The sequence below is a fragment of the Ranitomeya imitator genome, chromosome 2 (genome assembly GCF_032444005.1).
Source record: "Ranitomeya imitator isolate aRanImi1 chromosome 2, aRanImi1.pri, whole genome shotgun sequence".
NCBI lineage: Eukaryota > Metazoa > Chordata > Amphibia > Anura > Dendrobatidae > Ranitomeya > Ranitomeya imitator.
Genome location: NC_091283.1, coordinates 381,273,699 through 381,290,599, shown reverse-complemented (window position 1 = coordinate 381,290,599; position 16,901 = coordinate 381,273,699). Strand labels below are relative to the sequence as shown.

The 16,901-nt window shown below is 46.6% G+C and overlaps 1 protein-coding gene across 1 annotated transcript in view; it reads left to right on the top strand.

Moving 5' to 3' along the window:
• LOC138666632 (zinc finger protein 665-like) overlaps positions 1-15,732 on the top strand; it is a 128,604-nt gene extending 112,872 nt beyond the window's left edge. Inside the window, exons 9-15 of the mRNA XM_069754827.1 lie at positions 3,925-3,969; positions 8,813-8,962; positions 9,090-9,269; positions 9,353-9,476; positions 9,560-9,657; positions 12,146-12,236; positions 12,929-15,732. Coding sequence (XP_069610928.1) covers positions 3,925-3,969; positions 8,813-8,962; positions 9,090-9,269; positions 9,353-9,476; positions 9,560-9,657; positions 12,146-12,236; positions 12,929-13,836 — 1,596 coding nt within the window. The 3' untranslated portion in view covers positions 13,837-15,732. The remainder of the gene's footprint in view (positions 1-3,924; positions 3,970-8,812; positions 8,963-9,089; positions 9,270-9,352; positions 9,477-9,559; positions 9,658-12,145; positions 12,237-12,928) is intronic.
• The last annotated feature ends 1,169 nt before the right edge of the window (positions 15,733-16,901 follow it).

The window sequence follows — 16,901 nt, the reverse complement described above, 5'->3', positions numbered from 1 at the left end:
AACTATGTAAAGCAGTTCATACAAGAGAAGATAGTATTCTGCTACAGATGGATCTGGATAGGTTGGAAACTTGGGCTGAAAGGTGGCAGATGAGGTTTAACAATGATAAATGTAAGGTTATACACATGGGAAGAAGGAATCAATATCACCATTACACACTGAATGGGAAACCACTGGGTAAATCTGACAGGGAGAAGGACTTGGGGATCCTAGTTAATGATAAACTTACCTGGAGCAGCCAGTGCCAGGCAGCAGCTGCCAAGGCAAACAGGATCATGGGGTGCATTAAAAGAGGTCTGGATACACATGATGAGAGCATTATACTGCCTCTGTACAAATCCCTAGTTAGACCGCACATGGAGTACTGTGTCCAGTTTTGGGCACCGGTGCTCAGGAAGGATATAATGGAACTAGAGAGAGTATAAAGGAGGGCAACAAAATTAATAAAGGGGATGGGAGAACTACAATACCTAGATAGATTAGCGAAATTAGGATTATTTAGTCTAGAAAAAAGACGACTGAGGGGCGATCTAATAACCATGTATAAGTATATAAGGGGACAATACAAATATCTCGCTGAGGATTTGTTTATACCAAGGAAGGTGACGGGCACAAGGGGGCATTCTTTGCGTCTGAAGGAGAGAAGGTTTTTCCACCAACATAGAAGAGGATTCTTTACTGTTAGGGCAGTGAGAATCTGGAATTGCTTGCCTGAGGAGGTGGTGATGGCAAACTCAGTCGAGGGGTTCAAGAGAGGCCTGAATGTCTTCCTGGAGCAGAACAATATTGTATCATACAATTATTAGGTTCTGTAGAAGGACGTAAATCTGGGGATTTATTATGATGGAATATAGGCTGAACTGGATGGACAAATGTCTTTTTTCGGCCTTACTAACTATGTTACTATGTAACTAAAGGTACCGTCACATTTAGCGACGCTGCAGTGATCTAGACAACGATGCCGATCGCTGCAGCGTCGCTGGAGAGCTGTCACACAGACAGCTCTCCAGCGACCAACTATGCGAAGTCCCCGGGTAACCAGGGTAAACATCGGGTTACTAAGCACAGGGCCACGCTTAGTAACCCGATATTTACCCTGGTTACCAGTGTAAATGTAAAAAAAAAAAACAAACACTACATACTTACATTCCGGTGTCTGTCCCCCGACCCTCTGCTTCCTGCACTGACTGTGAGCGCCGGCTGGCCGTAAAGCAGAGCGGTGACGTCACCGCTGTGCTTTACGGCCGGCCGGAGCTGACAGTGCAGGGAAGCAGAGACTCAAAGTCACTGGGAGTGGGACTCCAGATGCAGAGGGATTCCAGGAACATAATCAAATCACAGCAGACAGTTCAGGATCAAGGATTCGGGCCTGGATTTACAGCCTCCAGGACAGGCACCAGAACAGGACAAAACAAGAATCAAGGCAAGGACTTTGGTACCAAAACATAGACAGAAGAGGTGCAGGAACACAAACACACATAGCAACGTTCAAGAGCTTTGTGAGTGTAGCTCAGGCCTCACCCATAGAGCAGGGGAGCTTTATATATAAGCTGCCCCTCAGCGATTGGCTGGGGACAGCATTTGAAGTACACACCCTAACCCTGATAAAAGCAGGGGAGGTGTGGCCGCACACACAGAAACCATTACAGCACAAACAGTGCAGGATCTGAGGCTCAGGGCACCTGGCTGAGACTGCATGCACTGAGCCATGTGGAAAGTCATGCACCAGCCGCAAATGACCTCACAACCCGCGGACAGCTTCACAGCAGCAACCAGGGACCGTACATGAGGAAGGTATGCAGCAGGGCAAATACCTAAATGCCCATGTAACACTGCACAGCAGGGAACTGAGAAGGCTCCATTAAGGTAACAGCCAGCTGTATCCCAGCTCAAATTAGGGGGAAAAGAGTAAAGGCTTAAAGCAAACATATGCAATGTCATGCCAGGCAGACTCTGTAGTATAAGTCAGTACCCCCACAGGCACACTCTAGTATAAGGCAGCACCCCCCACAGGCAGACCCTGTTGTATAAAGCAGCACCATCCCCCCCCCCCCCCCCCCCACAGGCAGACCCTGTAGTATAAGGCAGCCCCCCAGGCAAACAATAGTTACAGTAGAGTAGCTTTGGGTGGGCCCCCTCTGCCCCCCTCCGGTACTAACACCACAGATAACAGTGATATCTTGGAGTACAGATAATGTAGATGTGACCTGCAGTCCTATGTAACACCACAGATAACAGTGATACCTTTCTGAGTACAGATAGCAGTAATAACTATCCTCTGGATCACGCTGCTTGCTGGTTTTTCCTGAGCTCAGCATGTGCCGCTGTGTGACAGTAAGCAGGAGTAAGGCAGAATCAGTGGAGACCAGACTCTATCTGTTGATGACAATGACAGACTGGAACAAATGTGTTTCAAAAACACAGATCTTCATAATTTTTGCACTAGGTCAATGCAAAATCACAAGTTGATCACATAACATGTGAACACCCTCACCTTGCACCTCAAATATCACATATCTAAACCTTTGTGATGCTGCAAAACTGTGTGGGCAAATTTTCATGTGGGCATTCTTCATGGACCCACAGATAGTACACACATGGCTCCGCTAAGCTCACATTTTACACACACTGCTCCGCTGTGTACACCTTGTACACACACGGCTCAACTCCGTACACACATGGCTCTGCTCCGTTTACATATCACATACACTGCTCCGCTGTGTACACCTCGTACACACACAAGTTCACTCAGTACACTCAGTACACCTCGTACACACTGCTATACTCTGTACACACACACACACACACGGTCTACTCCGTACACACACAGCTCCGCACCGGACACACTGCTCTACGCACCTCGTACACACAGCTCTGCTTTGTACACCTCGTACACACACGGCTCTGCTTCGTACACCTCGTACACACGCGGCTCTGCTCCGTACACCCGCGGCTCTGCTCCGTACACCTCGTACACCCGCGGCTCTGCTCCGTACACCTCGTACACCCGCGGCTCTGCTCCGTACACCTCGTACACCCGCGGCTCTGCTCCGTACACCTCGTACACCCGCGGCTCTGCTCCGTACACCTCGTACACCCGCGGCTCTGCTCCGTACACCTCGTACACCCGCGGCTCTGCTCCGTACACCTCGTACACCCGCGGCTCTGCTCCGTACACCTCGTACACCCGCGGCTCTGCTCCGTACACCTCGTACACCCGCGGCTCTGCTCCGTACACCTCGTACACCCGCGGCTCTGCTCCGTACACCTCGTACACCCGCGGCTCTGCTCCGTACACCTCGTACACCCGCGGCTCTGCTCCGTACACCTCGTACACCCGCGGCTCTGCTCCGTACACCTCGTACACCCGCGGCTCTGCTCCGTACACCTCGTACACCCGCGGCTCTGCTCCGTACACCTCGTACACCCGCGGCTCTGCTCCGTACACCTCGTACACCCGCGGCTCTGCTCCGTACACCTCGTACACCCGCGGCTCTGCTCCGTACACCTCGTACACCCGCGGCTCTGCTCCGTACACCTCGTACACCCGCGGCTCTGCTCCGTACACCTCGTACACCCGCGGCTCTGCTCCGTACACCTCGTACACCCGCGGCTCTGCTCCGTACACCTCGTACACCCGCGGCTCTGCTCCGTACACCTCGTACACCCGCGGCTCTGCTCCGTACACCTCGTACACCCGCGGCTCTGCTCCGTACACCTCGTACACCCGCGGCTCTGCTCCGTACACCTCGTACACCCGCGGCTCTGCTCCGTACACCCTGTAAACCCCTCCTGACCCCACACATAAACTTCCCCTCATCCAGCACCATGACAACCAGCACAGCAGAGTCCTGCATACACTGAGGCCCCTGATCATGTGACCCCTGACTCCTCCCCTCCTGTGACCTCATCACAGGTCCTGTGCGCACAGAACAGCCATATATGTGGTGTGCGGCTCTGCAGGTGGAGGTAGGTGCTGGAGATTCCCCATTACTGATGACAGAATTTCTATATTGTAACTATAAACAATGTCCGGACCCCGCCAGTAAATAATAACAGGGTGGATCCAGGATTCCCAGTTCCTCTGAGCCCTGCTGGCACGTAGTGAGGGGAGTCACTGGCGGGGGCACCTTGTCCTGGTGGGATTGCTCTTACGCTTTTTATGAATAGTCCCCTATGTCTTCCATTGTTATTACCTCCTGTCGGTTTATTCTCAGCTCTATTGTCGGTGGCCGCAGTGTGTACGTGCACCGACCCATTACACGCTCACTATCCGGTGTGCTGAGCCGTGTTTTCGGTGTAAGTGATTTATGTATAACTTGTATAACTTGTTTTATGCTTCTTGAGTCATAATCACTTATGGCAACAAAGTGAACAAATATTAAATTACTAGATGGTGGCCCGATTCTAACGCAAAGGGGAATTCTAGAATGTGCATGTCCACATAGTATGTTGCCCAGCCACGTAGTATGTTGCCCAGCCACGTAGTATGTTGCCCAGCCACGTAGTATGTTGCCCAGCCACGTAGTATGTTGCCCAGCCACGTAGTATGTTGCCCAGCCACGTAGCATGTTGCCCAGCCACGTAGCATGTTGCCCAGCCACGTAGCATGTTGCCCAGCCACGTAGCATGTTGCCCAGCCACGTAGCATGTTGCCCAGCCACGTAGCATGTTGCCCAGCCACGTAGCATGTTGCCCAGCCACGTAGCATGTTGCCCAGCCACGTAGCATGTTGCCCAGCCACGTAGCATGTTGCCCAGCCACGTAGCATGTTGCCCAGCCACGTAGCATGTTGCCCAGCCACGTAGCATGTTGCCCAGCCACGTAGCATGTTGCCCAGCCACGTAGCATGTTGCCCAGCCACGTAGCATGTTGCCCAGCCACGTAGCATGTTGCCCAGCCACGCAGCATGTTGCCCAGCCACGCAGCATGTTGCCCAGCCACGCAGCATGTTGCCCAGCCACGCAGCATGTTGCCCAGCCACGCAGCATGTTGCCCAGCCACGCAGCATGTTGCCCAGCCACGCAGCATGTTGCCCAGCCACGCAGCATGTTGCCCAGCCACGCAGCATGTTGCCCAGCCACGCAGCATGTTGCCCAGCCACGCAGCATGTTGCCCAGCCACGCAGCATGTTGCCCAGCCACGCAGCATGTTGCCCAGCCACGCAGCATGTTGCCCAGCCACGCAGCATGTTGCCCAGCCACGCAGCATGTTGCCCAGCCACGCAGCATGTTGCCCAGCCACGCAGCATGTTGCCCAGCCACGCAGCATGTTGCCCAGCCACGCAGCATGTTGCCCAGCCACGCAGCATGTTGCCCAGCCACGCAGCATGTTGCCCAGCCACGCAGCATGTTGCCCAGCCACGCAGCATGTTGCCCAGCCACGCAGCATGTTGCCCAGCCACGCAGCATGTTGCCCAGCCACGCAGCATGTTGCCCAGCCACGCAGCATGTTGCCCAGCCACGCAGCATGTTGCCCAGCCACGCAGCATGTTGCCCAGCCACGCAACATATTGCCCAGCCAAATCATGAAAAATAAACAAACGCCAAAGCATCACTAGTATTTTGTTGCACCACCTCTTGCTTTTATAACGGCTTGCAGTCTCTGAGGCATGGACTTAATGAGTGTCACACAGGACTCTTCATCAATCTGGCTCCAACTTTCTCTGATTGCTGTTGCCAGATCAGCTTTGCAGGTTGGAGCCTTGTCATGGACCATTTTCTTCAACTTCCACCAAAGATTTTCAATTGGATTGAGATCCGGACTATTTGCAGGATATGACATTGACCTTATGTGTCTTTTTTTCAAGGCATGTTTGCACAGTTTTTGCTCTATGGCAGGATGCATTACCATCTTGAAAAATGATTTCATCATCCCCAAACATCCTTTCAATTGATGGGATATGAAAAGTGTCCAAAATATCAACATAAATTGGTGCATTTATTGAAGATGTAATGACAGCCATCTCCTCAGTGCCGTTACCTGACGTACAGCCCCATATCATCAATGACTGTGGAAATTTGCATGTTCTCTTCAGGCAGTCATCTTTATCAATCTCATTGGGACGGCACCAAGCAAAAGTTCCAGCATCATCACGTTGCCCAATGCAGATTCGTGATTCATCACTGAATATGACTTTCATCCAGTCATCCACAGTCCACGATTGCTTTTCCTTAGCCCACTGTAACCTTGTTTTTTTTGTTTAGGTGTTAATGATTGCTTTCGTTTAGCTTTTCTGTATGTAAATCCCATTTCCTTTAGGCGGTTTCTTACAGTTCGGTCACAGACGTTGACTCCAGTTTCCACCCATTTGTTCCTCATTTGTTTTGTTGTGCATTTCCTGTTTTGGAGACATATTGCTTTAAGTTTCCGGTCTTGATGTTTTGATGTCTTCCTTGGTCTACCAGTATGTTTGCCTTTAACAACCTTCCTATGTTGTTTGTATTTGGTCCAGATTTTAGACACAGCTGACTGAACAACCCACATTTATTGCAACATTGCGTGATGATTTACCCCCTTTTAAGAGTTTGATAATCATCTCCTTTGTTTCAATTGACATCTCTCATGTTGGAGCCATGATTCATGTCAGTCCACTTGGTGCAACAGCTCTCCAAGGTGTGATCACTCCTTTTTAGATGCAGACTAACGAGTGGATCTTACTTGATGCAGGTGTTATTTTTGGGTATGAAAATTTACAGGGTGATTCCATAATTTTTTCCTCAGAATTGAGTGATTCCATAATTTTTTCCCTATTCTTGGTTAAAAAAAAGTAACCATTACCGACTACCACATTTTTTGTTCTTGATTTCTTTTAGTGTTTCTTAAAGCCAGAAAGTTGCCATTTGAAATTACTTTAGCTTTGTGCCATGTCTGTGATCTGCTGTTTTTCTACAAAACTAAACAACTGAGTGAACATCCTCTAAGGCCGGTGATTCCATAATTTTTGCCAGGGGTTGTATAAGTCCCAATAATATAAATTATTCAGTCTGTGACTCTCCCCAATTAGCTGTAAGGCTATGTGCACACGGAAAGTATGCAAGGTTTTACAGTAAAGGAAAAGTGAATGAGATCCCTGAAGTCTTATGCACACGCTGCTTATTTTTTCCTTGCAGATTTGCAGTAGATTAAAATCTGCATAATGTCAATTCTTGCAACATATTTCACCCATACTAATGAGTGGGAGAAAATATGTAACAAAAGCATGGCAAAAACATGGAGAAAAAATGTATTTTATGCAACTTTCTTCCCTTTAAAGGGACTCTGTCACCTGAATTTGGAGGGAACAATTTTCAGTCATAGAGGCGGGGTTTTGGGGTGTTTGATTCACCCTTTCCTTACCTGCTGGCTGCAATATTGGATTGAAGTTCATGTACTACGGAGGACAGAGAATGAACTTCAATCCAATATTGCAGCCAGCATGCAGCCAGCGGGTAAGGGTGAATCAAACGCCCGAAAACGCCGCCTCTATGGCTGAAAATTGTTCCCTCCAAATTCACGTGACAGAGTCCCTTTAACACATTAGGATATGCAGCAGAATTTTCTCCTGCAAATCCTGAACGTGTGCACATAGCCTTAGTCCCTTTCCTGTGTCCCCATCATTCACTATATGTCCTTGATAGCATCTTCTCCCACCCCCAAATTCATTATGATGCGATCGGGTACTGAGCATCCTCTGTCACCTCCCAATTCATTAAAAGTCCCTGACAGCGTCTTCTCCCACCTTTCAGTTCATTATAAAGGGTCCTATGCACCTTGTCGTCTCCTCTACCGCTCCGCAATAAATTTTAAGTCCCCGATGGCACGACAATGAATTGTGAGGAGGAGGATGATGCTATCAAGGGCTTAGCACCCTCCTCCACCACCCAATTCATTTTACATCCATATCTAACTTCTTGCTCCATCTCCCCTTGTTCGTAAGTCCTCTTCCTCCCATCATAATCCCCCACATCCTTCATTGCCCTCTCCATCAATGCTTTCTCCACCACCCCCATCATTGCCCTCTCCGCCACCCCAAGAATTGCCGCCCTCCATCATTGCCCTCTCCACCACCTCCATCATTGTTCTCCCTCTCCACCCCATTATTGTCCTCATCACCATCTCCATCATTGCCTTCTCCCCCACTACCTCCATCATTGTCCTTTCCACCACCTACATCATTTCCTTCTCCCCCACCACCTACATCATTGCCCATTCCACCACCTCCATCATTGCCTTCTTCCCACAACCCCAATAATTGCTTTCTTCCCCACCATCACTGCCCATTCCATTACCCACATCATTGCCCTCTCCACCACCTACACGCACACCCGAACACCACTCACCTCTCCTCATGTACACACACACACACACCTCTGTACGTTCCCCGCAGAGAGACAGACCTACACACAGCACCACTCGCCTCTCCGCACGTTCCCTGCAGCCGCAGCATCTTCGTTGCAGGCTGCTTTCTCGCTGAAACAGACGTGCGCTAAATGCGGACATCATCCAGCCACGCTGGCATGAAGCAGGATGGATCCCTACAGCTCCGTTGGCGTTTTCTCCTGTAGGCAGCGGAGCTGCAGGCATCGCTTCCTCCCAGCCTGTCATATATGAGGGCAATCTGGCCAGAGACACCTGGAGCCTCGGGGCCTGATAAACAGACCAGATTGCCCTCAGTGTTAGTCTCCTTGCATGGGCCCCCTCCACCTCCAGGCCCCGGTGCAGCCACACCAGCTGCACATATGGTATATCCGCCCCTATAAATATCCAAATGGCCCTTGGCAGAAAATGCGTTCTTTATTATGTAACATTGGCTCATCTTCTCCCCATCCAGGTCCCTACAATATCAGATACTTTCAGTGGAGAACTTCTATATAAGAGAATTCTCCTGAGTGACCCTACAAGGATGGATAGGGACAGGGACAAGATGGCGGAGAGGATATTACACCTCACCCTAGAGATCCTCTTCCGGCTTACTGGAGAGGTGAGAGATTCTGATGGCGTCACATTACATCATTCTTATCTATGGGAATAACAGATGGACAGAACTGGAGAGGTGAGGACTCTGGAAATATCTGTAGTGAGGTTTATTAATGTCTCTCCATAACCAGGATTACACAGTAGTGAAGAAGACCTCTAGTGAGCGTTGTCAGGCCCCTGTGTCTGAGGGATGGGAAAGACCCCGAAGCCCAATCACCGGGCCTCCACCTCACCCCCTGATGCATGAGGGCATCAATGACCAGAAGATCCTAGAACTCACCTACAAGATGATTGAGCTGCTGACTGGAGAGGTGACACTGCTGGGAATGCTGGGACATTACACAGTAACGCTAAGGAGGGATCGGGGGGATGATGGTATCATTGTATGTGTCAGGTTCCTATGAGGTGTCAGGATGTCGCCATCTATTTCTCCATGGAGGAGTGGGAGTATTTAGAAGGACACAAAGATCTATACAAGGATGTCATGATGGAGGTTCCCCAGCCCCTCACATCACCAGGTAATGAATAGGACTAAATACACACGGCCTATAATTATCTGTATGTAAATAATGAATTCAGTCCCTGTATGTGTTTCCTCCAGTTCTATCCAGTGAGAGGACAACACCAGAGAGATGTCCCCGTCCTCTTCTTCCACAAGACTGTAAACAAGAAGATCCCAATGTTCCTCAGGATCATCAGGTAGATGGAGAGAAGGTGTCATGAAATCTTTCCTATGATGTGTAGAAGGCTATGAAGGTCTTGTGATCATCTGTTTTATCCCCCAGTATTGTACACTAAATGGCCAATTTATTAGAGACACCGGCCATATCCTGATTGAGATTTTCCTAATTGTAAATTTGATTTCCCCCCCTGGAGTGACTAGTACTCAAATTATAAATAGTCATATAAAATGTAGCTTTTAATATAAATATGAAAAACTAAATATAACTCATTACACAACAAAATTTATTATCACCCCATATGACAAAGGTCTGTAAATTTATGAGGGACGGAAGAAACCGAAGAGCTATCACCCAAATAGGATACTATATACTCCCTATCTACCAGTGGACGTTGGCACCCTTAATCCTGCGCAGTGATGCCCTCATTCACCGCCGGCTCTCCCTCCCTTTCCCTAAATGACCCTGTAAGAAATAGGGTGCACAGGAAAATAGCTGTAAGGTACCATATTACCATAATCAGGTAAAAGTGGTACCCTGCTTCTGATATACCATATGGCACATGTAATATATTAGAAAGGGAGGTATTAGAGGCCCTAAACAGCCACCAAAATAATAATATAAGAGAAGTTGGAGGGTACAGGCAAATACCTATGTTGCACATATTCACAGATCCTGTATATAAACTGATGCAGATATGATACTTTGGTATATGCATCATAGGGGTTCATTATGCAGTTTATAGCAAAGTTGCATATTGCACATTACCCAACAGATCTAGGATTTTCTTATAACTCTTGTATAAGTCAAAAAGTCCAGTAACACAGGAGTTGGGGTATAGAAATTCCCAGTAAAAAGGTATAGTATAATGGGTGCTTTAATATATGCACTCCAGAGAGAGAGAGGGATTTGATAGCCAAGTTGCATACTCTGTTTTTTGCACATACTCCAAACAGTCATTGAAGGAATTCTATATTCCCATATTGATCACATACATAGAAAAAGTGGGGTCAGTATGCATATTTTTCAGAGTGTTTCCCCGTAGGTTGGTTCTTCAGGAGAACATACTGGTATACATCCCTTAGAAGGGAGGACTTATCTTTAAAAAAAAAAAAAAAAAAGAGATCATCAAAGAGACAGTGCGGGAGTGGTGCCCGTCCGCATGTGTCAAGGAGTCTGTATACGCCATGTCTAATCCTCCCTACAACCTCCATTTAAAGCGTCTAAAATAATTACCATATTTTTCGGACTAGAAGATGCACCGGACCATAAGACGCACCCCAAATTTTGGGGTGGAAAATAGCAGAAAAAAGATTTTTGTGAGATGGGGGTCCGTCTTATTGTCCGAATGTAAGGCATTTTACCTGAGGGCCGGCGTTGGTAGAGCGGGGTCACAGGAGGCATGGTTCCTTCCTCACGAAGCTGGTGGTGGCAGAAGTTGGGCAATGCTGCAGTCCCAGGTGCGATGCTGCTGGTCCGGTGTAGACAGTGAGGCAGAGCAGATAGCAAGGAGGAGACCCTGGAGTAATTTAGCAGATACTACAGCATCTTCACGTTATTACTGGCTCAGGATGCTGGTGGCAGAAATGTGGCGACTCCACGGTCCAGTATCCACGGCGAGCAAAGCCGAATGCATCACCGGTTTCTCGGTGGCCAGATTGAGATCTTGACGGCCCTCGGCTTCTGGAATATGGCTGCCGAGATCTCAATCTACACACACATTGCCTTTGGCGGTCATTTTCCTGAAGCTGAGGGCTGCCGAGATCTCACGCCCGCAGCCTCATGAAAATGGAGTGCGAGAGGTCAGTCAAGATCTCAATCGGCTCACGCGCCACCTCCGGCGGTCCACAGCTTCAGGAAGATGGCTGCAGAGAAACCACAACAATGCACTCTGCACCGCCCACTGCCGACTCCGAGCCTCTTCATCGCCACACCTCTGCCGGTTCCCTGAGGAAGGGACGCTGCTACACCACTGTCACAACCCCCCGGTAAGCCTGCGTTTGGACAATAAGACACACACCCCATTTTTCTCCCAAATTTTATTTTGGAAAAAGTGCGTCTTATAGTCCGAAATATACAGTACTCATGCTCATGCGTCAGATGTCCTTAAAGACAGCCGGAGGCTCTGCACTGAACGAGAAGTGAATATTAAATGCATATAGGGTACCCATCTAGTCTGTGCAAATATTAACTGCATATACCAATATTTAGCAAAAGAGGACTCCTTTGAGTATAAGTAAGGGCTTATTGAGATGTCCATAATCATTGGTCTGATCTTGGTGATTCTTCACTAAAAATTTACATTTGGTATATTTGTGTGAAGCATGATATGTGGGAAAAGGTTGAAACGTTCCAGGGGGCCGAATACTTTCGCAAGGCACTGTATGTGACAACTATGGCTGTCATGTTTGGTCATCGTGTTAACTTAAGATTTTTTTATTCTGTTCTTTAAAATCCTTTCATGAGAAGTCTCCATCTGTCTGTGACTTTTCCAATATTTGTTTCAGGCTGAAGATCTAACCTTTATTAATACTGCTGGGACCTATGAGAGGAATGATGAGTGGTTTAAAGTGGAGATATCTACAGATGACAATTCAGGTGAGTGGTGACCACAGATAAGTCACAGATTCTGCCTTGTCACAGTCTGGTGTAATTATGTTTTTAGGGTTTCTTATAAAAATATTGTGTAATTGGATTGGTAGAAAAGTTAGATACATATATAGTAAAGTTTTAAATTGCAAAATCAAAATGGAGGCTTTTTTCTTTTTCCAAACAAAGATTTAGGGCTTTTTAGGATACCATCATTTTCTCTGTTAGTTGATCGTATGTTCATGTTCCCTAAGTTGCAAACAAAAATCGCTGCCACTCCTGAAAAAATGTGAAAACGCCTTCAAAGCACTTTGTGTTCTCTAAAATGGTATAAATAAAAACGTGAGTTTATACGGCTCTAGCGACGGAAAAAAAAAATAATTTAAGAGTCCCAGAAATGGGCAACATAAACTATTTTGTTTTTCAATTTTCAGCCTTTTTTTTTTTATAAATCTCTTAAATATAAAAAAAAAAACCTTACACATTTGGCACTGTTAAATGTTTTCTGCTCTGAAGAATTTTGCTGTTTGGACATTTTATAGCACAACAAAACCCACAAAAACAGTGGTGGAATTCAATTTTTTTTTCTCATTTCAACGCAATTTTGCTGTATGGCAAAATGAATGTATAAATCGTATAATAATAACGGTAATACATAAGCAAGGTTATTGAAAAATAAAATTTTGTTTTATTCTTGGCAGATGACTGTTCCAGCAAATCAGAGGCACAACTGATATTTCCAGATTTTACACAACATACTCATAGTGTAACACCGGGTTCATATGAAGAGCATGACAGTGTCCCTGATACAACTCAAACTGAAGATCAGGTATCTGATCCTTTTCAACAGCTCCTATCTTCTGATTCATCCCAGATTAAGCAAACCAAAAATAACAAAAGGGATGATGAACATCAAGTAGCTGAGACAAGAAAGAAGCCATATTCATGTCCAGAATGTGGGAAATGTTTTGCAATGAAAAACTCTCTTATTAATCATCAGAGAATACACACAGGGGAAAAGCCATTTTCTTGTTCTGAATGCGGAAAATGTTTTAAAGAGCAATCAAATCTTATTCACCATCAGAAAACTCACACAACTGAGAAGCCATATTCATGTTCAGAATGTGGGAAATGTTTGTCAACTAAATTAAGTCTTGATAAACATCTCAAAATTCATACAGGGGAGAAACCATTTTCATGTCTAGAATGTGGGAAATGTTTTTTAGTGAAAGACCATCTTGTTACTCATCAGAGAACTCACACAGGTGAAAAGCCATTTTCATGTCAAGAATGTGGAAAATGTTTTACAGTCAAAAATCAGCTTGTTATTCATCAGAGAACTCACACGGGGAATAAGCCATATTCGTGTTCAGTATGTAAAAAATGCTTTGCGCATAAATCAAATCTTGTTGCACATATGAGAAGTCACACAGGGGAAAGGCCATATTCATGTTCAGAATGTGAAAAAAACTTTCTATACAAATCAAATCTTGTCGCACACATGAGAAGTCACACAGGAGAGAAGCCATTTTCATGTGTAGAATGTGGGCAATGTTTTACAAGGAAACCAAATTTTATTGCACATCAAAAAATTCACAAAGGCAAGTAGTAGTCTTTCTATCTTGAAAACCTTTTTATTGTCAAATGATAGAAGAAAAAATACAACATTGACAGTCTAAAAGGGTGAGTAAATGCAGTTTACAGTACTATCTGGGTAATAGTAAATATATGCAACTACCAATGGGGGTATTATTGATGGCTGTCTGAGGAAGATGTGTAGTGCTTGAGCTCCCAGGGATTTGCCTTGTATCCTAGGCTATTGCTCACTCTGCCTGTTACAATCCATACAGGAAACCCTGTAGAAGTCAGGGGACTAAGTCTTTCTGAAGCCAGTGGATATACCCATGACTTGCCAACTGCTGAGGCCAATGTGATCTATAGCCTCCCTTGATCTCTCCTACTCAGCTGCGACCGTTTAGTAAGGTTGAGATATCATCTGTGGGACGGATTTTGTAGGTCAGAGGCGCGCTTCCTTCACAGCTTGCCCTGTGTCTTGCTAGGCACTCGGTTATCCTTCTTTTGGATGGTGTGCCAGGTGGAGAGCAACGGCCATATGTCTCCTTTATTGTGCTCCTGTATTGCTGAGTGGGAGCGAGGTGCATTTCTGCGCTGAGGAAGCTTAGTCCTGCTCTTCACTGCAGAAACTTCTCTCTGGACTCTCAAAGTTCATTGGACAGGCAATACCAAATCCCCCTGTATCTTAGTGGGCTGTTTCAACTTATAGCTGCTTTATATTTGTATATATGAACAGAGATAAATACATAGATATATATGGGGATTACAGCCTGCTTGAAATTTAAAGAGGTTGTCCACTACTTCCACTATCTGTAGGATAGGTCATCGATGTTTGATCGGTCGGGGTCTCACCCAGTCAAACCCCTCCAATCAGCTGTTATCTGTGGCGGCTGCCGTCGGCAGGAAGTACTCCCTTGCCAAGCTGTACTGTCTACTAGTGGCCCCTACAGGACATTACACATCCGCCTCCTATTATTTGAATTGGAGGCAGATGTGCAGTATCAAGCTTCGGGCACTACATGTAGTTGGAGCAGGTCGGTAAGTGAGTTCTTACGGCTATCAGCCTCCACCGAAACCAATATCAGCGGGGGTGCCGAGTATTGGACCCCGGCTGATTAGACATTGGTGAACTGTCCTAGATCATCAATGTAAAAGTAGTGGACAACCTCCTTAATTGTACTCAGGTGGAATAGCTCAAGGGATTTTTATACATGCCGTCTGGTCCTGTCCTAAGCTCTTGTCATTCTAGCCGGAGAAAGTCCTTTTTCCCCCTCATTTTTCTCTTCTGTGCCAGGAAAGTGGTCATCTCGATGTGGAAGTCAGTAAATAGTCATCCCTTCTCATTGGTTTAATCTAGTTAACAGATTTTTTTTCCCTGCTACGGAATATTTTATATGTGCAAACAAATTTCATAGTGTCTGTTCACTTGAGTGTGAGGCTACAATTGCTGTTGACATCCCCATAGATTATTAGATAATGGGGTTTATTACAGTTAGTATCTTATTGTACTATTTCTCTCAGGGTTGGAAGTGGAGGACTGAGTGTATTAGTATGTCTATGCATGGATATGTTTATTTCTTGGATGTTTTGAATTTCCATGACTTCCTTTAGAAGTGTCTGGTCTGGAATTGATCCAGTATGGTAACTGTGAATTCCACTTTATGCCTGGATTATTTTGATAACATCCTCAGAATGATGGCCTTTGTGTTGTCGGGAAGTACAGTATATTTATTAATTTTGTCTAAATCTTGGTGAAAAGGTTGGGTTCTCATTACCATACAGTAAAAATGACAACAGCGATTTTTGTAGGATGTTTATATCTGTTTCACTTTTTTCCTTAGAATTACACACACATACATACATATATATATATACACACACACACACACACACACACACACACACACACACACACACACACACACACACACACACACACACACCTCAAAAAAATGTAGGGAACACTTAAACAGAATATAACTCCAAGTAAATCAAACTTCTTTGAAACACTGTTTGGCAATCAATTTCACATGCTGTTGTGCAAATGGAATAGACAAGATGGAAATTATTGGCAATTATCAAGACACACTCAATAAAGGAGTGGTCCTTCAGGTGGGGACCACAGACCACATCTCAGTACCAATGCTTTCTGGATGATTTTTTTGTCACTTCTGAATGTTGGTTGTGCTTTCACACTCGTGGTAGCATAAGACGGACTCTACAACCCACACAAGTGGCTCAGGTAGTGCAGCTCATCCAGGATGGCACATCAATGCGAGATGTGGCAAGAAGGTTTGCTGTGTCTGTCAGCATTGTGTCCAGAGGCTGGAGGCGCTACCAGTAGACAGGCCAGTACACCAGGAGACGTGAAGGGGGCCGTTGGAGGGCAACAACCCAGCAGCAGGACCGCTACTTCAGCCTTTGTGCAAGGAGGAACAGGAGGAGCACTGCCAGAGCCCTGCAAAATGACCTCCAGCAGGCCAAAAAGTGCATGTGTCTGCACAAACTGTTAGAAATCGACTCCATGAGGATGGTCTGAGTGCCCAACATCCACAGATGTGGGTTATGCTCACAGCCCAACACCGTGCAGGACGCTTGGCATTTGCCACAGAACACCAGGATTGGCAGATTCGCCACTGGCGCCCAGTGCTTTCACAGATGAAAGCAGGTTCACATTGAGCACATGTGACAAACGTGACAGAGTCTGGAGACGCCGTGGAGAGCGATCTGCTGCCTGCCACATCCTTCAGCATGACCGGTTTGGCAGTGGGTCAGTAATGATGTGGGGTGGCATTTCTTTGGAGGGCCGCACAGCCCACCATGTGTTCGCCAGAGGTAGCCTGTCTGCCATTAGGTACCGAGATGAGATCCTCAGACCCCTTGTGAGACCATACGCTGGTGCGGTTGGGCCCTGGGTTCCTCCTAATGCAGGACAATGCCAGACCTCATGTGGCTGGAGTGTGTCAGCAGTTCCTGCAAGATGAAGGCATTGAAGCTATGAACTGGCCCGCCTGTTCCCCGGACCTGAATCCGATTAAACATATCTGGGACATCATGTCTCGCACCATCCACCAACGTCACGTTGCACCACTGACTGTC